This window comes from Gossypium hirsutum, chromosome A04 (assembly GCF_007990345.1).
Source record: "Gossypium hirsutum isolate 1008001.06 chromosome A04, Gossypium_hirsutum_v2.1, whole genome shotgun sequence".
In the NCBI taxonomy this organism is placed as follows: Eukaryota; Viridiplantae; Streptophyta; class Magnoliopsida; order Malvales; family Malvaceae; genus Gossypium; species Gossypium hirsutum.
The window spans coordinates 5,716,058-5,740,367 of NC_053427.1; the positions used below are offsets into that span (position 1 = coordinate 5,716,058).

Genomic DNA, 24,310 nt, shown 5'->3' on the forward strand with positions numbered 1-24,310 from the left:
TAATCTAATTTTTAAATATATTTTAAATAATTAATAAAAATATTGCAAAAACTAAAACTACGTAAATTTTAATTTTTATGTTTGGATGAAAAGGCAAAGAGGTGAAAAGGGCCTTTTAAATCGCACTTTCAACTAAAAAATTAGGTGTTCGACATTGCCATTAGGATTGATAAGAGAATCAAACTTATTTTTATTGGAAAAATAATCTTAATTGAGCTCAAATAATTCAATATTTATATGATTTGATTTTATGCACTTACACCCTATTTGAGATCCTACTAAAAGTTAGGCCTAAAGGGCTATCAAGCCACTAAATTGCAAAAGAAAAAAAAAAAGAAGATTAAAAGACAACAAAAACTTTTCTAATTCTATTCATCCTAATCCCCTTTCTTGATTTTATGCATAACAATGCAGAAAAGGGTTAATCTAATTCTCTAATTTTTTAGTGACCCCAATTCTCATGAGGGCCAAATAAGCAATCAATCGGTACATAACAAGCATAATAGCCAATGCAACGGCAGACACAACTTGCCCATTGAGGCCAACAGATTTTATACCTTGAAAATCACCAATCAAGCAAGTCTTCGAATGATCACCACAAGGGTATGTTTCATTTGGCTTGTATTGAGACCCCAACAAGAGTTTGTATGTGTGATGGCTAATGGACATGTATTTGATCCATGCTATGAATGGTGGGACATGTTGGATGTAGTAACCCCCGGCAAGGAAGAAAGTGAGCATGATGACCGAACCCAGAATGGTGGCCGATTTTAAGTCCATAACCATGGCACCAAGGGCTAGTCCTAGGCCTTGTGAGACTAGGACACTAAAAAGAAGTACAAATAATGTGTGGAAGAAATTGGTTGCTGTGGGTTTAAGCCCTGCCATCCAATATGTTATGGTGAGGAAAACTGTGGGAAGAATAAGTTCCATAGGGAGATCAGCTGTGATCCTTGAAATGAAATACGAAGAGAGCCGATATGTGCCCGAAGATCGTTCTTTTTCGAGCATCATACGTTCTCGAGGGAAGGTGAATATGGCTTGAAATAGAGGGTAAAAACCCCAAAATCCTGAAGTAAAGAAGAGGAGTCCAATCTGCATGTTTGCAAATCTCGATATCAGCATAATAGAGGGACTAAACCATAATTAGACCAATAACTTGCACACATTAAATTACCTGGTCTTGCAAGTGAGAAATATCAATTTTCCACCATAATAAACCTGAAAGCACAGCTACAATAAGGACCTCAGCAATGTTCAAACCAGAGAATGATTCATGTTTCCTTTCTTTTACACCCCTTTGAAGCAATACAATGAATTGTTGCCACCAAGTTGTGGGCCACATTGCAAGCTTCTTGTTTTCCAATTCATCAGGAGCTGGTTCATTGCTTATATCTTGAAGCTCTTCCTTTAGTTTGTCTGCAATTTTCATCCCATAAGCACCAATCAATGTTTTCTTCACCAGGGTTTGCTCCTTCATTGACTCATTTGGTGAATCACCTACAATGAAAATACGTCACATTGGGGTTCTTTAATTAAAGTTAGTACTCGTGTTCAATATTCATATACGATATTTGAATATGAGAATATAATATATATATTTTACACTCACATCTAAATCTAAGTAATATAGGACTAATATTAATTACTGAAAATGGTCATACATAGGTAAATATATCATAAAAGTACTTATATTAAAAGTCAAATTATATTTTATCTCTTTTACTAAAAAAATAAATAAATTAATTTCTGTACTATTTACTTTTTAATTTAATGTATAAAGACTAATTTACTTTTTTTAGATAAAAAAATAAAATACAATCTAAATTCTATTACAAAACTTGCACAATACTTTTACCTAAAACTTATTAAAACAAAGTTAAGTGAATTTAATATTTAGAATTTAGGGATGCATTTTACTTTTGTTGGGAATTGAAATCATTTTCCAAGGCATTAAAGATTTCCCACGCATTTCCTAGATTGTTTATCAAAACATTAAACCGACATTGGTATTTGGAATTCATTAAAATAAATAGACTGACTCAAAAGAGAAAAAGCCTTAATTATGGTCATACTTATTAATTACAAAATTCAATTTGGTTTCAATGCAATATAAGGAAATTAACGAAGATTCATGCAAAAGATCAAAAAAACATACCGTTTGCAAGATCGAGAAGGAAATCTGAAGGGTTCATAGCAACTGATGGTACATATCCAATGCTTGAAAAATAATCCATGGTAGCCGATCCTTGTCCAAAATACAAAGGGTTGCCATCACATAACAGCAAAACCTTATGAAACATGTAAAATATCCTACTCGATGGTTGGTGTATCGTTAGCACAACTGTTCTTCCACCTTCAGTAAGCTCCAACAATGTAGAGACGATCCGTTGAGCCGTGGTCGAATCCAGACCCGACGTTGGCTCGTCTAAGAACAACAAGCTCGGGTTTATAAGCATTTCTTGACCTATACTAACCCTTTTACGTTCCCCACCAGAAACACCTCTCAAGAATGGTTCACCAATGATGCTATTTTTGCACTTTGTTAGTCCGAGTTGATCGATCACTGCTTCAGCATGCATGATCTTGTCTTGTTTGGTGAAACTATTCGGTAATCGAAGTAGAGCGGTGAAAATGAGGGTTTCGGTCACGGTTAAATGAGGGTAAAGGACATCATCTTGAGTTACGAATCCGGTTTTTCGCTTCATTGAATTGCTGAACGGCTTGCCATTGTAAGTTATGGTGCCATTTAGGTGACCTCCTAGACGACCTCCCAATGCTGTTAATAGAGTTGTTTTCCCACTACCTGATGGACCAAGCATGGCTAACATTTCCCCTGGTTGAACCATCCCACTGATCCCATTTAAGATCACTTTATTATCATCAGAACTCGGATTTTTTTCGAATAATTTACCTACTTTCCGTAATTTGATCGTATACACCACATCGATGAACTGCAAAATATTGAATCAAAAATAAAATGAGAAACACTACAAAGACAATAGGTGCCGATTCTATCAAAAGCCATGATGGGTTCACAGAGTAAAAGTGCTTCAGGTTGTTTAAACAAGCAAAAGCCATCCCTAAAGTGCAAGAGCATGCCCCCATTGTTGCTGAAAAGCAAGCAAGACTCAAATTCAAGATTCTCCATGCTAGACTCAAATTCAAGATTCTCCATCTTTAAACAAATAAAGGTCATGACAAGACTCGAACCCAAAATAGAAGATATCCTAAATATTACGCATACCTTTAGAACAACCTGTTGATTTGTAACCTTAAATATTGCGTTGGCTTTGAACTGATCTTCAGGCCGAGTTTCAGCTGCTTCAATATCCGACACTTCCTCCATTGTTACCAATCCAATCAATACTTCACTATATAAACAGAAAAAGAAAAAGGCTTATAATCTTTTATGCTTTTCAATTCACATTCAAGCATTAAAACTATATATATACATACACACGAAAAGGAGAGGTTCAAAAAATTTGCATGTTTGATGAACAAAAAAAAACAAAGATAAATCGAATAAAAAAAGAACTTGATATGAATGCAAAGAAAGTGAAGATAGGTTAGTGCATTATGGGTCATAGATGATTTGCTTTTGGGGTTTACCTGTAAAACAATTCTGCCTTTTTAGTGTCCTTCATCCTTTTAACTTGTTTAACATATTTATAAGTGTTTGAGACGGGTAAATTACTTCCACTTTTATCATAATTTCCGAAATTTAATTAAACTGTTTTAATTAAAGTTCTAGCTTATATAGCAATATGAAACTAACTTTAGGATATATTCTATGTCAATACAATAATTATAAACTAAGTTTAAACTTTTACGCATATACAAACATTCCATTATAATATTATTAATATAAAAAAAATAACAAGTAATGAATTATAAGTAAATAAACTTTAGAGGTTGATTATGTAACATTCATCAAATTTGAGAAATACAATGTCTTATCTATAATCTATAAATTCGGAGAAATTTTTTAAGGGGTTAATATATTTTTTTATGTTCATTATATTTTAAATTTTTTATTATTTATCAAATTTATGAATAAAAAATTAATTTTAATAAAATATTTGATTAAATAAAGTTACTTGATAACTTATTTATATGATTCTATTAAAAGACTTTTATTAAATGAATTTATATAATAAATAAAGTATGTTTTATATTAAATTACTTTATATTTAATATATATATATATAAAGCTACTTTATATTTAAACAATTATATTTTCATTAACCACAAACGTAAAAAGAAAAAAAAATATCACTTTTGTTTCAAATAGCCAAATTTTCCAATTATATTAATTATGTTGATTAATTATTATCTCGAATAATATTATTTTGTATTAATTATATGAATTAAAACAATGTTGCAAATTGAATATGATAAAAATGATGTAATTACCAGGGGCGAAGTCAGAACAAATTTTTAGGGAGGGCGAATGAAATTTTAATTTTTATAGTCTATATCTTTATAATTTTTAAAGGATTAAATCAAATTTTTATAATTTTAGGGGGGACAAAGTACAATTTTACCTTTACCAATTTAAAATTTTAAAAAACTTTCAAGGGCCTACATAAAAATTTTTCATTTTAGGGGGTACAGGACCTCTACCAGCCCCCTTGTATCCGCCACTAGTAATTACCATTTAATTTTTTACAATTATATTTTTTTAAGTTAATTATTGTAATTAAAAATGTATTATTTGAAAAATTAATAAAATTAAACATAAAATGACATGTAACCATTATAAACTAGTATAATAGTGAAGAGTATAGCTAGGAAACCAAAACTTTTAGAGTAAAATTAGTGTATAATTATGACAAGTTAGTTATTAAAGAAAAAAAAATACTATTTTTGTTAGAAAGGAACGAATTATCAGTAAGCTCATTAATTTGATAGAAATTATAGACAGGACTGAAAAAGAAAAATAAGTTGTGGCATTTGAAACCTAATTTTTATCCCTCTTTCGCTACCTATTTTCATATGTTTTTAAAAAAAAATAAAAAATTTATAGCTAAGCTTTCATTGCTGGAAATCAGTTTAACTTCTTATATCAAAGATTGCTTTAATCAAAATTTTTGATGAGTTTTTTTTTCTTAGGCCAAGAAAAATTCTTAATGATAAATCAATCAAGAAGGGAAGCGTAAAAGAAAAATTCCTTATCAAATTAAAAAATAATACATAAATATAAAAAAAAAATTAAATTGGCAATTAACAAATTGCAATCAACAAACACTTAGTGTTATTTCCAGCAAAATTCTTCAAATTAGGGAATATAATTTAATTTGGTTCTCAAACTTCAAAATATTCTAATTGAATCCTCAAAATATGAGGCTTCGTTTATTTCATGTAAAAGATTTTACTGAAAATATTTTCATTGTTTTCCTACATTTGTTTGGTGGAGAATGAGTTACCAAAAGTATGTCATTTTCCAAGACACGTTAGAATGAAGTTTTTCTTTTGAAAAAAATGTCTTACGCTTTGTAATCTCGTAAGATATTTTTCAACATTTACTTCTCTAAGCCCTTACCCTCAAAACATCTTAGATTGGCTTTTGATCAAGAACCATTATTGACGTTGGTTCTTCTCCCTCTCCGAAAACAAGAACTCAGGCGAGATATATTTGACTTTGGATTTATGGGTTTTTTTTTTTCCATTTCCAATTTCTTTTCTTGATTTTCCATTTTCATCTCATTCCTTACTTTACTATATTCATTTTCTTTCCTTTAGCTTTGATGGGTTTCCATCTTATGTAGAATATCTTTGATATCTTATTGTTTCTAGTTAAAAGCTCACCTTGAACCTCTTTTTCCTTTTATTTTTGTTTTTCTCCTTTGTCTAATATACCTAAAAATTATTCTATTTGATTTTTACCACCTTTTTTAAGCTCAATTTTCTTTTTAAGGGATGTTGCATTTTCTTACAATACATTTTGTCTCTCGAGTAAATCAAGGTAGATCTTTATGCTATATGTCATTTATGCTTCTAGATTAAGAACAATTTATAATGGTAGAAACTTTCATTAGGCATCCTTTTTAAAGTGGAAGCTTTTTAGTTTTCAATTGTTGTTTTATACGCATTGTTAGTCACATTATACATACCTTAGATGCTTAGTTGTCAAAGGGATGTTCCACTGTAGTTATGTTTCCATGGTATCATAGGCTTTGGATTATTCAGAATATAACAATTTTTTTTCCAAGAAGACCATTTGGAGCAATCATCATAACTTGGAAAGAAGTGAACATCACTTGTGAACTTCATTATAATAAACACATTCTTTTGGAATGAAGAAAAAAAAAAACTTGGTGAAATATTAGGGGTTGCGCCATAGAGGTAGAGGCTAGCACATTGAACATACCTTTTCTTTAAAAAAAAAAATTAGGTGAAATATTATGTTAGAAAAAGCATCCTAATCATATAGGATATCAACATATGCATTAGTTTGATGACATGGTAAGATAAGAAATAGTCATAGTAACTAAGTTATAAAGTAAATTATGGTTAAAAGTTCACTATCTTTAATCCACCTTCAAGAAAGCCATTACGTGAAAAAGGAACTTGAGTTACTATGATGAAGATACTATAAATAGAAAACCAAGAATTAGAAAATATAAATATGACATCCATCTTTTGATTGAGGGCATTCATAAAACTAATAGAAAACCAAGAATTAGAAAATATAAATATGGCATCCATCTTTTGAATGAGAGCATTCATAAAACTAACATATGATATTTTTCAGTATTAGCCAACTAACATTTTTGATCGTGCATTTTACTTTATGACCTGTATTGCATCTTCTTCTTCTTTTTTTTGTATTATTGAATTTTTTTTTGTCTGTTAATACCATAAATACCATAAGTACATATTGAATTTACCGGATCTGAATATAGGATGTCACTATAGGGTTGAATTTTTTTTTGTCTGTTAATACCATAAGTACGTAAACTATGTAAGCACTTAACAAAAATTTTAAAATGGGTAAAGATTTTACTGAACATACTTCTTACTTATTTATTTTTATTATAATTCAAAGATTTGGAAGGTAAACATATGTTTAATTACAACTAATCAACACAACCAGAATTATGGGCGACACAGGACATCAAAGAAAAGAAAGATGATGAAGAAAATAGAACAAAAAAAAAACAAAGGAAAAAAGAAAAGAAATGGAAAAGAAAACACGAAACTTTTGGGTATGATAAAGCCTTACCACCAAATCAACAAACTCATTCTTGTTAACAATTGAACAAAAATGATATATAAGCTAGATTTTCAAAGTCAGGGGTTGGAACAAAAATAACAAAAATTCAAGGGAAATGATTTGAACATAGGACCTCACACACACATCCAAAACACTTAACCACTGAAACAAGTCAAATTATTTTACACAACCCCTGCATCCTTAAATAAAAACAAGGCATGTCCACTTTGGATTCACTAAGCCCAATTCCTATTAACCTAATTTTTGGGATGTGACATATTTCATGTCCACTTATCCAACTTTAAGTATGGTGTATAATTGCACAACCTTACTTACATTAAATCATACCAAAACATATTCCAAACATTGCATTTAACTATTTCCCAATCAATCAATCCAATATAACTTAATTTGGCCTCAAAACTTATCAATCTAACTTAATCAAATTTAACCTAATCAATTATACATTTGGCCATTCAATATCATCGTTTAAATATACCATTTCATACTCATCATGCCGTTCACACAACTTATTCCATTTAACCAAAAGCATATCATATCAACAAGCTTTACTATATTGCAAATCATACCTAACATAGATTCAAGTTATGTCACCTACGTACATGCCACATAAATGAGCCTTTAAATAATTGAAAGACTATCAAATCAATAATCAGATAGTGTGAGCTTATCGATGATCTGATAGACACATTCCTCAAGTCAGCAATTTACAAAGAAAAAGTGAGACAACAGAGTAAGCATATTGAATGCTTAGTAAGCCCATATGAAATTTACTTATCTTACCTTCACATTTCAACAATTAAGCAATTAAAACACATTGGAATAGAGAATTGTGATCCTTTGGCATCCTTATACTTTCATATGCAATTCAAAAAATACATCCACTAGGTTAGTTCATTTACATGTCATGAATTTATAACACAATCATATACATATGTAACAATTCATCTTATATCATATACTAACCAAATCATATTCAATTTGCAAGCATATATAATTCCATTCGTATTCAATCATTTCGACCATTTCATTTCCATTTATTTACCATTTTCTCACTTGAAAGAACCTTAGTAAGCCGAAATAGGATATAAAAGATTATAATGCTCACACAAGCTGACATTTATAACTCAAGAATTTGAAACAAATGTTAGATTTCAAATCACCATGTAAATCATTGATCGTATTCATATTTGACCCTAATGGCATACCATATGCATCCTAATCCTTTACTCAATTCACACGAGCATTATTATTGTAATCGTATCATTTCAATACCTGTAACAACATATATATATATCATTCTATCATATGAACATTTCATTTTCATGCAGTACCTTGTACCTATTCGTAATCACCATATATTTCATACCTTATGATTTGGTCCATTTGATGCCAAAAATCAATCTATTCTCATTTATATAACTAATGAACTAATCAGATACAATTAAAGAAAAACATTACTAAAATAGGAAGTTCCATATGAACTTATCTGGTTAAAAAAGCAATGAAATCTTTAAGGACCATTCAACAAATTTACCTTTTCCCCGATTATCTTCAGTTTGGTTCATTTCTCGATCCATACAATAATTAAATTTAATTTATCAATTCCAAACATCTTATATCATCCTATTATATGCACGTATCAATTCAATTTTATTATTTGAGGGCCCCCTAAATTTTTGTATTTTATTCAATTTAGTCCTTAAAACTGAAATTGCCATAACTTTCAAATTTGAGCTTCGATTTCAAAACTGATCTCAATTACATCCTTATAGGATCCTACTATCAATAATTATAGGAATTTATCATCAATTTTGAAATTTATACACTTTAGTCCCTATGTTCAAAAACTAGCATTTGAACTTTACAAACTAGTCTTTTTTCACTTCTAAGCTTAAAATCTAACAATTTAGTGCCAATTTATTCAAGCATTCATCAATGAAAACTTTGAGAAACTTTAAAAATTTTACAAATTGGTACATGGGCTAGCTAAATCAAGCTCTCACGACCTCAAAAACATAAAATTACAAAAAAAAAGGAAGACTAAATTGAACTCACCTATTAATCACTGAAAGTTTGAGCTTCCCAAACCCTATTTTTTTCTCTTTTTCTTGTGAAGAAGAAATTGAACATGAACATGAAAAATGTTTTGTTTATTTTATTTTATTTTGTCTTTTATACTTGTTTAATAATTAACTAATCAAGATTAACTTAATTAATTATAATTATTTAACCTTAAGCATGCTTAGTTCAACGTTGGTGGATTACAATTCACATCCACCACTCAATGTCAAATCAAAAAGTGCCAAATTGCTCAATTGGTCCTTTAGTTATAAAAAAATCCATAACGATAAATTTTTATCACTTTTACAATTTAATCGTTATACCTTAATTAACTATTAATATGACAAAATTATAGAACCAAACTTTAATAAAATTTAATACCAACCTAGTAAATATTAAATAATAATATTTATGAACTCAAACATCAGAAATGAGGTTCTAAAACCATTTAAAAACGGGTTGTTACATGTATTTTGGTTCAAAGAGTTAATGCATGGATTTGGTTAGTTGATTATGGCTTGTAAAAAGATTTAATTTTGGTTTTAAATGGTATGATATGCTGAAATATTTATGGCCTTGATGAAATAGGTATAAATGTATATAAATTGAATGTATTTCAATAGGTATTAAACTCACAAGTGATTTACTATTTGCATTTTGTTGAGTAAGACATTAAAGTACATGAACTGAAGTTAGAGTGTTACATATGTTAGCTAAATATGAATTGATTAGCTAAATACGAATTGATTGTTTTTAGATATTGTTAGGAAGAAAATTGGAGGTCGATGTGTATTAAAATTACAGAAGCAGTATGTGACGTCGTGACGTTGCTCGAACATCATCACGATGAGATTTGAATACCATGTCACGGTGCAACGTCGAAATTTGGTCATTGCAACGAGGGTAGACACTATGTTGCTGTAACAGCCCGGTTTAGACCCTAGTCGAAATAGTAGTTTCGGGACCACAAATCCAAGTCAAAAAATATCTTAATATTATTTTAAGTGCTTATTATATTTGAATTAGTATGTGTGAAAATTCCGTACAAAAATTTAATCGTTTGTGTGCTTAATTTGATAAAAGGACCTAATCGCGTAAAATGTAAAAGTTGTCTGTTGTTTGTTAAAGTGCCTTTTTGTTATGTCTTTTTAAATGAGAGGTCCTTGTTATGTTATTAGACCATTGATATATTAAATGGACATTTTTGGACATTCATTATAAGTTTAAATGTTTATTTTATTAAGGGCAAAATTGGTATTTGGTAATTTAAGCTATATTAAATAAAAGAAAAACATGGATTAGTGATATATTCATCTATTTGGCCGAATATATCAAATAAAAAGAAAGAAAAATACAAGCTTAGGGTTTGACTAAGAGATTTGGTGATTAAGGTATGTGTTTTGATTCGTTTTTGATGATTTCTATGTTTTTGTGATCGTTGCTTTGTGTTTTACTAAGCCCATGCCTCAATTTTTGATTTTGTTGATGATTTTGAGTTATGCCATTGATGTAACTATGATTTTTATGAAGTTTGATGATAGTATATGAAAGCTTGATGTTGGGTTAATATGTTTTGTCTTTGAATTTTTGATAAATTTGAGTAATTAGGACTAAATTGTAAAAATGATATTTTTAGGGACTAAAATGTAAAATAAATGAAATATGTGGGCTTATATGAACACTATGAAAATTCGACTAAGCTTGTGTAAAAGAGAATTTTGTGTATTTTGTGATTTTATGAATTAGGGACTAAAGTGTTAAAATATGAAAATGTGAGGGTTAATTTGTAAAATGCCCTAATTATGTGTTTTTGGATTGAATTGAATGAATTTTTGAATAAAAGAGTTAAATTTGAATATATATAGATCAAGAACCAAAGAAAAAAGAATTAGACCGGGGAAAGTCGAAAGTCGTCAAATAGCCGATTTCGTTCATTCGAATCTGTGCGAAGTAGGTCAATAGAAAAATAAATGTGTTTTGAATTGAATTATTATTGTTTATATGATCTTGAACAATGATGAATGATTATATGAGTTGAGTTTGAGATATTCGAGAAAGTGTCGACAAAGTTTCGACGTCCGAAAAGTCCCGTACGAACCATAGGAATAGTTAGGATACATGTGTCAACTTATTCAATTGACGGTAGTCGATACACATCCTCATTGTACCATCCTTCTTCTTTACGAACAGAACAGATGCTCCCCACGGAGACACACTGGGACGAATAAACCCAAGATCTAACAGCTCCTGAATTTGAGCCTTAAGTTCTGTCAGCTCATTCGGTGCCATTCGGTAAGGGGCGATAGACACCGGAGCTGTGCCAGGAATCAACTTAATCCCAAATTCTACCTTACGGCTTGGAGGCAATCCTGATAATACCTCTGAAAAAACATCTGGAAAGTCCCTCACCGTTCGGATGTCCTTAACCGAAGAGTTCTCAGAATCAGCAACACTGATATACGCCAAGTACGCCTCGCGCCCCTTCCTTACCAACTTTTCTTCCACTAATGCAGATATCACATTAGTCAGATAATCTCATCGTTCCCCAACCACGACTATCTCAGTATCATCCTCGGTCCTCAGAACAACCCCTTTTCTAGCACAATCTAGACTTACACGATGGTTCACCAATCAGTCCATACCCAGAATTAAGTTGAACTCCCCAAACGGAAGTTCCATCAGATCAGCCAGGAATATAATCCCTTGGACTTCCAACGGAACGTCTTTGAATAGTTTGCTAACCCTAATAGACTGCACCAATAGACTCACCACTAAAATCTCACTAGAAGCGCTCTCATACGGTATTCCCAAAGTCCTAGACACAGAACATGCAACGTAGGAATGTGTAGAGCCTATGTCTATCAGAGCAACATAAGGTACATTAAGAATTAAGAACATACCCGTGATGACGTCTAGAGCATTTCCATCATCACGACGACGTGAAGCATACACAATCGCAGGTTTCCTTGCCTCAGTCGACCCAGCACCTCGGCCTGGTGTTCTCTGTCCTCGACCTATACTGTTATCACCCCTAACTTGACCTCGGCCCTTAGGTGGCTGCTGAACTACCCTCGGTGGCTGTGTAGTCTCAGTAGCCAAAGCTTGCATCTGATTAGTCCTCAATGGACAGTCTTTAACACGATGCTCAGAAGACCCACATCTAAAACAAGCTCCAGTAGACCTCCAACATTCGCCCGGATGGAGTCTATTACAAAGCTGACAAATCTCCACCCCAGCAGGTGCAACAGTAGGCCCAACTCTCACGGACCCATCAGATCTGGCCTTTTTCCTAGGCCTTACCCCAGCATTCGAAGACTCTACATCCCTTTTAGCCTTCCCTCTATCACGGTTCTGGCACTCAACGCGCTTAACCTCCTCCACAATCTTGGCCTTCTCGACCAACACGGCAAACTCACGCTCCCTCTGCGGAGCTATTAGGACCCTCAAGTTATCCCTAAGGCCGTCCTCAAAATGAACACAGTGCTCATACTCAATCACCACCATGCCTTGTGCATAACGGCTCAGCTTCAGAAAGTCAGCCTCATACTTGGCCACTGAACGATCTCCCTGAGTAAGATTCAAGAACTCACGCCTCCTAGCGTCGATGTAACTGGACTCTACATATTTACTCTAGAAAGTCGTCTTAAACAAATCTCATGTCAGACTATCAAGCTGAGTGCCATCCCTAACCGTCAGCCACCACTGATATGCTTCATCGCGAAGCAATGAAACAACCCCCTTGAGCTTCTACTCGGCAGTAAAATCCAGATTATCCATAATACACTCCGTGGCCTCCACCCAGTACTCAACCACATTAGGAGCAACTCCAGTAATGCCCCTGAATACCTCAGCCCCATTGGATCGGAGTCGTTCCGTAATTGTTCCATGGCCTCCAGATCCAGCATTAGCCCCAACAACCCTCTCCAGGATTCGCAGTATGGCCTGAGACAATGCATCGTCTCCAACTGCACGGTCCTGAGACTCAGCACCAGTCTTAGTAACAGATGACACCGGTGTCTCACTAGTGTCCAGAGTAGGGATCGTATCAGATGCAAAGGACTCAGCTCAAATCCTTCTACGGCCTCTACCTCGGCCTCCAATACCCCATCCACGAGTACCACGTGTGCTCATCGTAATTTCAAATTAATCTGTATTAAAAATTTTATGCAAGTCAGTTTACAGTTTCGATAGTTGTTATCGGGTATTTTATGCTGAAAAGTTATCAGAGTACTCAGAGTCTGTTATCACAAATCGTAGTTTACTACGGTTTCCAATTTACACTACCTAGAGTGTTTCAGTAAGCATACTACCTACAGTAGTTTCACAGCAAACATTAGTATTTACAAACAGGAATTCAGTATATTCTAAGCATGCTTTCAAACAATTTTATACAAAGTTTTAAAAACTTATAAGATCGACGCCGGAGACTCGATGAACCACATATTTAATCAGAGTATTTGAAAACATTCGAAAGTGTTTCTTTAAAACCAATTTTGGAACCCAAAATTTATAGCCGAGTTTTAAACCTGGCTCTGATACCACTAAATGTATTACCCTCAAACCCGGCCTAGACGCTATGGCTGAATCTGGCGGTGACACATGTGAGTGTTTTTTTAAAAAACCTTAGCAAGTTAAAAACCGTCTAATTTGTTATCTTTACTTAAGTTGTGAAATCTCAATTCCAAATATTAAGTGAAAACATTTCATTAACGCTGAAGCTAAAACATCATTAATTCATAAATCAATAATTTAACAATTTAAAATTCCAAAACAACCCAAGGCTAGTTCGAGTCCAAATACATATTAATCCCAAAATAAATATTTAAATAAAGCAGACAAAATAAAGTATTACTCAAAAATCCGTAAATGTCTACCAGTGGTCACCATCGAGCCCTCCATCACACCGATCCATCTACTATTGAGGATTACCTGACAATACAATAAAATAAACAAAGGGTTATTTTTTGCAAACTCAGTGTGTACATCCCCACAAACACATGCATACAAACAGATAACAGAATACAGTTATTTGACCTTAGCCATACAGATATCGCATGCATAACAGATCAGATATTAGAAATATCATGTCCACTAACCCTGCACACCATCTCCGTCCAACCCATCACACCATGTGGGGATAAAATTGACCCACCCAACCCTACACATCAAGTATGGGGATATAATCGACCCATCCAACCCTACACACCAACTGGTACCATAAAAACAATACATAACAAATATACGTAGCATGGCTACCAGATAACAAGCTAATCGCCTCTCAGACTTCCTTCTTTTCGCAACAATCCCAACCCAATGCAATGCAACACAAATATTATGGCATGCTTATATGCAGATATCAGATCATACGTCATGTCAGAATAGATATACGAAATCAGGCAGATATACATGCTGGTATTATCATACTTCCGCATACAATGTAGTAGTCAAATAGAGTATAAGGTCTAAGTAACACTTACATCCCTTACAGTCAGGTCACAGTCAACTTAGGCGACCTGTGCAACTTTATAGAACATTTCAAACAAATTGGGCTCACACGCCCGTGTGCCCTGCCCGTGTGGTCCACACACTCATGTGGCTCACATGGCCCAGGCTGGCCTTGCCCGTGTGGATCACACGGCCTGGCCCAAACTTCCATACGCCCGTGTAGACCACATGGCCTCACCAGTCTCATACGCTCGAGTCCGTCGCGCTCGTGTGGCGTGCACACAGCCTAGCTCGTCAGTGACACACCCATGTGGCGTCAACAGGCCACTTTTTGACTTTTGTCAAAACTCATTTTCTGCGTAATCGGAGTACATACCTGGTTCATTTTCGCTGCTAATCCAACCATGAGCATTCCAAAACCTAAAATTGACAAAACCGAGCCCAATATCAATCACTTAAATCGACTTCCTTAAGAACTGCCAAATCTTGAAAGAGAGATCTACTTACCTTCAATGAATACGGCGATTCCTCGTTGTTTAAGACCCCGATTAATGACCCACAGAACCTTGAATATCCCCTAAGTAGCAAACAAAACCCTCTTAAACGATCTCCAAATAAAATCACGCAACTTAATAAAACGATACTTACCGAATCGAAAGAACCGCTAGCAATACACCCAAGCTTATTGAAAAAGAAGAAAAACAAAGAAGAAGGGGAATAAGAGAAGAGAATTTTCGACATCAAGGGGAATTTAGGGAAAAGAAAAAAGAAAAGACTGCCGAGAATCAAAAGAATGAAATAAGCCCTAATCTTCCCTAAAGCCCCCAACTCAGAATTCTGATAAAGCCCAACTCTTAGCCAAAACTTCCAGCAAAATAATTCCAAAGCCACTGCAAGGATTTGAACTCAGGACCTTGAGCACCCTGACACTTCTCTTAACCATTAGACCAACAGGCCCATTCTATTAAATTTTACCAACAATTCCTTAAAAGCCCACTGACCTAAAGTCAGGCTTTATTCAAATAAAAAACCAAAATTTAGCCCAAGTTAAAGCTTGAACTTGGGACCCCCCCAAACACACCCCAGAGCACATAACCACCTAAACCAACAAATCTTTTAAGCCAAAATATCACAAAACAAGAGTTCAAATACTTCCATGCTTAGCCATCACAAAAGCCGAAACTATAGAAATTTAGGGCGTTACATAAATACTTAGACATTATATTAATTTGATCCTAATTCTAAGCAATTCAATCAATTTAACCATCCAAATTTACAAATTCTATCAATTTGATCCTTAAACAAATATAATTATTCAAACACATATAATTAAATACTGATAAACTTATATGTAAATATGCGATTTTGATAAACCAAAAAACTCAAACCCCCCTAAAACTTAATAAACCTGTGATTTTTATAAACTTCATTCATGATCGTGCTAATAGCATCATGAATAAAACCCAATTTTTCCTATGAAACCTAACAAATAATTAACAAATAAAACAAAATAAAAACTTCCTATAAGTGTTTTTCAAATCATCATCTTTTGCATTCTTGTCAACTTGAAGAATTGTATAATATCCGCACCCATCTCTAAGCATAAAATTTATTGTAAAATTCATTTCATCTAATTTGTTTACAATTTATTTAGAAAGAGATTTTAGTTTTCCGGGTTTTCATTTTTTCTAACTTGAATTTTAGATTTTTTTATTTGTATAATATTTTTAATTTTTTAAATACATATATGTTTATCATTTATAATTTATTTCATATTTTTTAAAAATATATAATTTTTATATATTTTCTTTTACATTTTTAAACATTTTTATAAAAAAAAAGATTATGACATCTTTGGTGCTATGTGTCACAACAAAATAGTGCCATGTGTCCTATATTTAACATCGTTACAACAAAAATTACTAAAACCCTTGAAGGAATGAAAATTCGGGTACCAACTTAGGACAAAAAAATCATATGTACCAACTCGGGAGAAGGTGTCAAGTTCGGGGGAAGGGGTAAATGCATATTTGAGCCTTAGAATTATAAATAAATATAAACACATATAATATTATTTATATAAATATAAATAAATAATATTATTTTTGTATTTTTCATAATATATAATTTATTTTTAATTATGTGTTTTAGGTTCTAATTAATAGATATTAAATTTGATTATAATAAATCATCTCTTTCACAAACTTAAATATTAAAATAATGTGAAAATTAATTTTTTTTTAATGATGAAATAACGAATTATAGGAATGAAATCTTGTTATAAAATTTTAGTACTCAAAAATGAAATTTTTATGATGAAGATAGAGTAGAAAAAAATGGATAGTTTTTTTATAATTCTTGCATTTGGAGAAGAAAGAGTAAAAAAGAAAAAGAAACTTTTACAATTCAAGTTCTTGTTTTACACATTTAAAAATATATATATATATATATATACTGTAACACTCTAAACCTAGCCTAGACTTTATGGCTAGATCTAAAAAAATTACTGCAATTTATTTGACAAACTCATAATCCATTTGATTTGTAAATAAAATATAGCTCATGCTAAGTAAAAATTCAATTTGTTTGGGAAAATATCTTCCTTACCTATTACGATGAAATTGTTACTTACCTATACTTTCAAAACATTTAAGTTTGCAATGGAATTCTCGATCTAATTCGAGTTTTGAAGAATACAATTTGTTGTTAGAAAACCGTGATTTTGCAAATAAAGTGAAAGTCATAAGGATTATGTTAAACCAATTAAGAACGGAAAAATAACAAAATAAAATCCAAACCTTTAAAATAATTCGAAAAACAACCAAATTAAATACAAATAGTTTAAAGTTATGCAACAGTAATAAGTAACCAAGCTCCCGTCGCACTGACTCACCTAAATCTTAGGATTACTTGAGAATCAAACAAACTGAGAATGAGCTTACAAGCTCAGTGTGTAACAACTTATAATGAAATCAACAGATATGAATTCAGACATGCTTTCATATTTCAACAGACATATTTCATATATGGAATCAGAATTGGAACATAACAGATGCAGATATACAATCCTACCCCCATCCGCTATACACCATCTCTGACCATCCTTACATACCATATAGGGTATTAAATACTCATTCAGCCCTACACACCGCTTAGTAATTGTATATTACTTTTAAGAATGTTTGTAGTTTAGCTGCCAAATCATTAGGCAATAATTCGCCCGAACAAATATATATGTGGTTGAGCCACTATATACGGCAAATAGATTAAATTGCCCACACCTCTTTCATAACCAAATATCCCATCCTAGATGCACATGCAGAACTAACAAATGTTATAAATGTATATGATATACATGCTTTTAAACAGACTCAGATCATGCATAGCAAATAATAGATCAGATCATTTTACATAATATAGATCATACCTAACAAAATACAAATAAAAGCTAACATATAACTCATTAATCATGCGTAAATAACTCATATTTTGTGCTAACAGAACATCAAAAGTCATGGTTTATAACCTAATTTGTATCATTCAAACCCTACGAGAGTCCAACATTTGACTCGTACAACAAATACGGCCCTAAGAAAAAAATTCAGAATTTGGGTCCATACGCCACTGTGGTCCATGCGGCCTACTTGGCCAACCCGTGCATCCCACACGGCCTGGCACACGATCTCACACATGTTCGTGTGGCCCACATAGCCCAATTGGCCTAGACAATGTGGTTCACACAGTCTAGCACATGGCCTACCACACGGTCTGGCACACGACCGTGTGGCTTCAATAGTTTCAAATTTCAGCTTTCGTCGTTCACTATTTTCTCGGCTAGAATTCATCGCCAATGACCATAAACATTTACAAACTTATTCATTGGTATAAATACAAGTCAAAGACACATCAAGACATAAGAGATGAACATCCGAGCATAGAAATCAAGAGAAAAACTTTCAATTATTTTTTTTTCATTTACTCTTGTATTTATATTCATTGAGAGCTTATTATAATATATTTTCTTACCCCAAATCTTTGTATTTAAAGCTCTAATTTGTAGAGATTAGCAGAGAACTCTTTTTTTGGAGGGTGTGCGTTTAGTTTCTGGGTTTCTTTTTTCCCTGTTTTTAATGGATCTTAATTTTTGTAGTAAAGTTTTGATGGTGAACTCAAAACATGGTGAATTGAACAGTTGTCTTCTTTTCTTTTCTTTTTCTCTCTTTTAGTCTCTGATTTTTTACCATTATTTTACGTTAAAAATTTAGTATGAGTTTAACAATTTTATTTTGGGCAGGACTTGTACAATCTTTTAGTCTCATATTTTGGATCGGGTCTAAATTTAAAATTAGGCTCAGCTCAGCCCATGATTAACTCTAGTTTAGACTTATCCATGATCAGACCTCAGTTCGAATTTTAAAAAATTTTAAGGCTTAAGCTTGACATGGCCCAACCTGCCCAAATAACCCATATCACTATTTAAAAATAATAAAATATTTAATATTAATATTTTATACTTAATTTTAAATAAAAATATTAAAAATATATAATTTAAGATCAGGCCAAACCGACCCAAAAGCAAAAAGAAAAAAATTGTTGACCGAAGTCAACCTAAGCCAGAGCAAGTTGACTAGGTTGTGTGGCCACTTGGTCCATGGACATATGTACATGAGTAGTCCTTATTAGGTGAGTAAAATTTGATTCAAGTTGAAAAAATTAAAAAAAATAATTGAATTTCTAGAATCGAGTAATTTGAGTTCTTAGTTCGAGTAGAGTTGAATTATTCAATTCAAATAACTCAAATAATTTGAATAACAGATTGATATAAATACCCTTTGGTTCCTGTTAATTTTAAAAATGAACAAATTGATCTCTCTCAACAAAAATTACATATAAAAATTAAAATAATTTTCAAATATTTAAAATAATTTTTAAAATTCAAAATATTTATAAAATTTTCAAAATTTACTTTTTAAAAATTATAAAAATATTTTAAAATATATAAAGAAAATAAAAAATCAAAAAAAAATTTAAAACAATAATTTTAAGGACATAAATAAGTTAATTAATGATTCAAGTTTATCATACTAAAGTATCTTTCATTTTTTTTTTGCTTTAAAAAGGTTTTTTAATATATATGGTTTCAAATTTATGTGCTCTAACATGTAATTAATTATACGATAACAATATTTTAATTTGACATGTTTAATTTTTTAATTTAACTTGAACAATTTCAATTGATTCGACTCGACATGAATTTTATTTCACTCAATTCGATTCGAAAAAATTTCAAATCGAGCTAGGTTGATAAAATAGGATACGTCAACTCGAAATTTTTTTACTCAATTCAACTCGATTCGATAGAATGCTCATCCATAACTCTTATCTTAAGTAGGGATTGTAACACCCCCTACCCATATCTATTGCCGAAATAGGGTACGAGGCATTACCGGAGTTTACTAAATATTTTCAGATAATTCTGAGTCATTTATTATTCATATTTTGAAAATAATCATAACGTCTCTCTATTGGGCCCTCGAAGCCCAAAACATACATTAGAAACCAACCAGAATAAAATCGGGATCATAAAAAAAAATTGATTGAATGAAGTCAATTAGAAAAAAAAACATAATTTATATGAATTTAAGATTATACTATAATATGTTTGTTAAATAAATAATTGTTTAATTATTTATTTATTAAGAATTATCCGTAATTTGTCTAATTTATTTGGTAATGCCCCGTAACCCTATTCCGGCTACAGTTGTGGGTATCAGAGCTACGGTTTAGTCGGTTCTTGGACCAAGTATAGTATATGTGAAGTCTAGAAATACATGCCATTATAAAACCTGTGATAGTGTGATATCTCTTGACCTTGACGAGAATTGTTTTACTAATAGATAGAAATGTTTCCAACTAAGCTACTTCCAACAATGATAAAAGTGATATTTGAGTATTTGATAGAAAAAGGGGATTGCCTATGATGAGTAAAGATTTATATAGGTATGAAATGAATGTTTTAATGAATATATTGACGATAAAAGTCGTGTTATGTGTGTATATATGAAAGCTAAAGTTTAAGGCTTTATGTCCTCTGTCCCCCCTCATAAGTATAGTTTATTATAATGAAATTTACCAGATTTGTAACGTCCCCTAACCCTATACCGTTGCCGGAACAGGGTTACGAGACATTACCAGCCAGTACAATCCAATTCCGGTCATTAATTAAAATAAATATTCACACTCATCCTAATTTTAAGATGTCGTCCCTTTAATGGGCCCTTATGGTCCAATATGAACAGTAAATTTAATTTGGAACTAATTTAGAATCACTACGAATTTTCAATAAATTTCAAAATTCATACTATATACCGTTGCCAACAATAATTTACTTATTTCATCAATACTTTTACAACCTAAATGACTCTCATTAAACATCCTAGGTACATGCCATTATCAATACTCAACATACTTTACCTCATTGAATTCGGGATCGGCCTGGGATGCTGATTCAACAGTCTAGCCTTAACTTAACCTGCGCACGGAAACAAATCGTACGCTGAGTATACACTCAGTGGTATTTCTATAATCTGAACACTTAAACAATTATAAAACTTATTATTTTATATATATATCGAACTATTCAAACTCAGTGAGTATTCAAACATTCACTTTCCAACCAATGTTTTGGTTTACTTTAAATTTCAAATCATTTATTAATTTCAATAGCAATTAATCAATCAGTAATGTTCATTAACAATCAGAATAATTATTTATTCAGTAACAGTCAGTTATTCGGTAACAATCAATTATTCAATAATAACCAGTTATTCAGTATCGATCAATTGATCGGTTATCCAGTAATAGTCAATTATTTAGTAAAATCAGGTATTCAGTAACAACTAAGTTATTCAGTAACAGTCATTCATTCAGTGACAATCAGTTATTCAGTAATGATCAATTATTCAGTAATATTCAGTTATTCAGTAACAGTCTAATATCCAGTAACAGTCAATTATCCGGTAACAGTTAATTATTCAGTAATAATCAGTTATTTTATACCTTTATTTACCCCTATTAACATGACTCGGACTTAGACGGATACACGGATCCAACCAACACACCAGTATGGCACATAGTGCCTCATCGGCCGAAGCCGGAACAGTAACAGTAACAGTAACAGTAGCAGTACGGTACACAGAGCACCTCATCGGAACAAATTCGAAACAGTAACAGTAACGGTAACAGTAACAATATCCGACACACAAAGTGCTGAATCGGTAACAGTAACGGTAACAGTAATAGTAGTCGGTACATAAGTGACTGATTAGTAAGCCGGCAAAACCCGTACTCTTCCATATCCTATGGCATGCCAGCTATATCCGACTAGTCCGACTAGTTAATAGGGTATTTAATTCATTTTTCAGTTTTCAATTAATTCATATTTTAATCAATTAACTATATATTTTCAATTCAATATAATTCAATTCACTTTTCACTAATAAATATTTAATTTCACAATAATCACAATTTTCTATCAATTTCATCACACTTTCAACTACATATATTTTCCAATATAACAAATATTTATTATTCAATTTTCACATCAATATTCATTTCAATTCAAACATTCATATATATATATATATATTCATAAATCAATTCAATATAATCAATATTCAATCCAATTCAAATAATCATCTCAAAACACCTACTACATATATATTAAATAATAAATCCAACAATTTAAGTATTAAATTCGGATTATAGAAATACAAACCATAGTTTCTGAGCTAACTCCCGTTGACTTTGTCTTGTCCTTTCTTAGCCGAGATTTCCGGTACCACATTGACTACGAAAGTAATACAATTCATAATCATTAATACATTACTAATTTATATCTTGAGTTACAGAATTCTAAATTAAGATCCACTAATTTCTCCTGAAACTAGACTCACAAATCTTCTTACCATAAAATTTTCAGAATTTTTCGTTTAGCCATTAAGTACAATTTATTCTTTAAATTCACCCCTATTCTACTGTCTGACAGTTTCAACCCTTCTTCACTAAAAGTTAATTATCTCACAGTACAGAACTCGGATAATATTCCCGTTGATTTCTCCTGAAAATAGACTCATTATGGATTATAAACATGTAACTTTAAGCCTCTAATTATTTTTCTTCAATTTTTTGTGATTTTCCAAACTTAGAACAGGGGAACCCGAATTCATTCTGACCTTGTCTCACAAAATTCATTATATCTCATAATTTACAATTCACTTGCTTATACCGTTTCTTCTATAAGAAACTAGACTCAATAAGCTTTAATTCCATATTTTATTCATCCTCTAATTAAATTTCTAAAATTTTTGGTGATTTTTCAAACTTAGACTACTGCTGCTGTCCAAAATAGTCTTAGTGCAAAATGTTGATTTTCTACTTTTAATTTCAATTTAATCCTAACTAAATTCACTTACTTTTCTATCTTAATTCATACTTTATTTCTACTCAATTTTTAACCAAAATTAGACATAATTATCTATTTTTCATCATAAAACCATAATTTCAAAATTCTTTCAATTTAGTCCTTAAAGCATAAAACTTATGAATCACTTTACAATTCAATCCTTATTTCATTTCTAACTTGAATTTCTATCAATTTATCCCTTAATTCATCATTTTACTCAACATGAACATTATCTAGAAATCTAATAACTTTCAAAATATCAACTTAATTTCATCAAAATCTTGTTCCAAAGCTTCTAAAACATCAAAATTAAGTAAAAAGGGCTAAATTGACTTACCAATTAAACTTTCAAACCTTGAAATCTAAAATTTCCCTTTTCTCCCTTTCTTTCTTTTCTTTCCTTCCTTGCTCTCTGTTTCGTTTCATTCTGTTTCTTTTCTATCTCTTTTTTTTTTCATTTCTTTTTCTTTTGTTTTACTTTATATATATATAATATGTTAACTTAATAAATATCTAATTAATATCAAATATTTATTTTACATTTGTATCCATTTATTATCTACACACTTGTCATAATTTAATATATTTATTACATAAAAATCTTATAATATAATTATTTAATTAATAAATATCTTTTATAAATAATAAATATCTACTAATAATTAAATATACATATTACAAATGTATGTATTCAATTTATTACACATGTATTTTATAATTACCACACATTTGTCACTATTTTAATTTATTTCATAATATAATATAATATTAATATTAATTAATAATTATAGCAATAATTTAATATTTAAATAAATATCTATTTATTATCAAATACTTGTATTACAAATGTGTATATTTTTATTTCTACACTTATATGAAATTATTTTCATACACTTGTCTTTCTTTTATTTATTTATCATATAATATCAATTTAATAATAATAAATACATTAATACTTACTTAAGTAATAAATATAATATCAATTTAATAATAATATCAAATACATGTATTACAAATGTATGTACATTATTTATCACACATGTATTTTATTTTTATCACACACTTGGCACTCACTTTGGCTTATTTGCTTATTTAAT

The 24,310-nt window shown here is 31.3% G+C and overlaps 1 protein-coding gene across 2 annotated transcripts; it reads right to left on the minus strand.

Moving 5' to 3' along the window:
- Positions 1-211: 211 nt before the first annotated feature.
- LOC107943254 (ABC transporter G family member 9) lies at positions 212-3,694 on the minus strand. Of its 2 annotated transcripts, none has more exons than XM_041110803.1 (5): positions 3,613-3,694; positions 3,248-3,374; positions 2,159-2,954; positions 1,178-1,500; positions 212-1,095 (listed from the first exon to the last, which is right to left on the minus strand). In XM_041110803.1, exons 1-5 carry the CDS (start codon positions 3,645-3,647, stop codon positions 427-429), a joined length of 1,950 nt encoding a protein of 649 aa, XP_040966737.1. In that variant the 5' UTR covers positions 3,648-3,694; the 3' UTR covers positions 212-426. The 2 variants fall into 2 exon arrangements, with proteins under 2 accessions (XP_040966737.1, XP_016732491.1); XM_016877002.2 differs by lacking the exon at positions 3,613-3,694 and adding an exon at positions 3,460-3,599.
- Between the last annotated feature and the right edge of the window lie 20,616 nt (positions 3,695-24,310).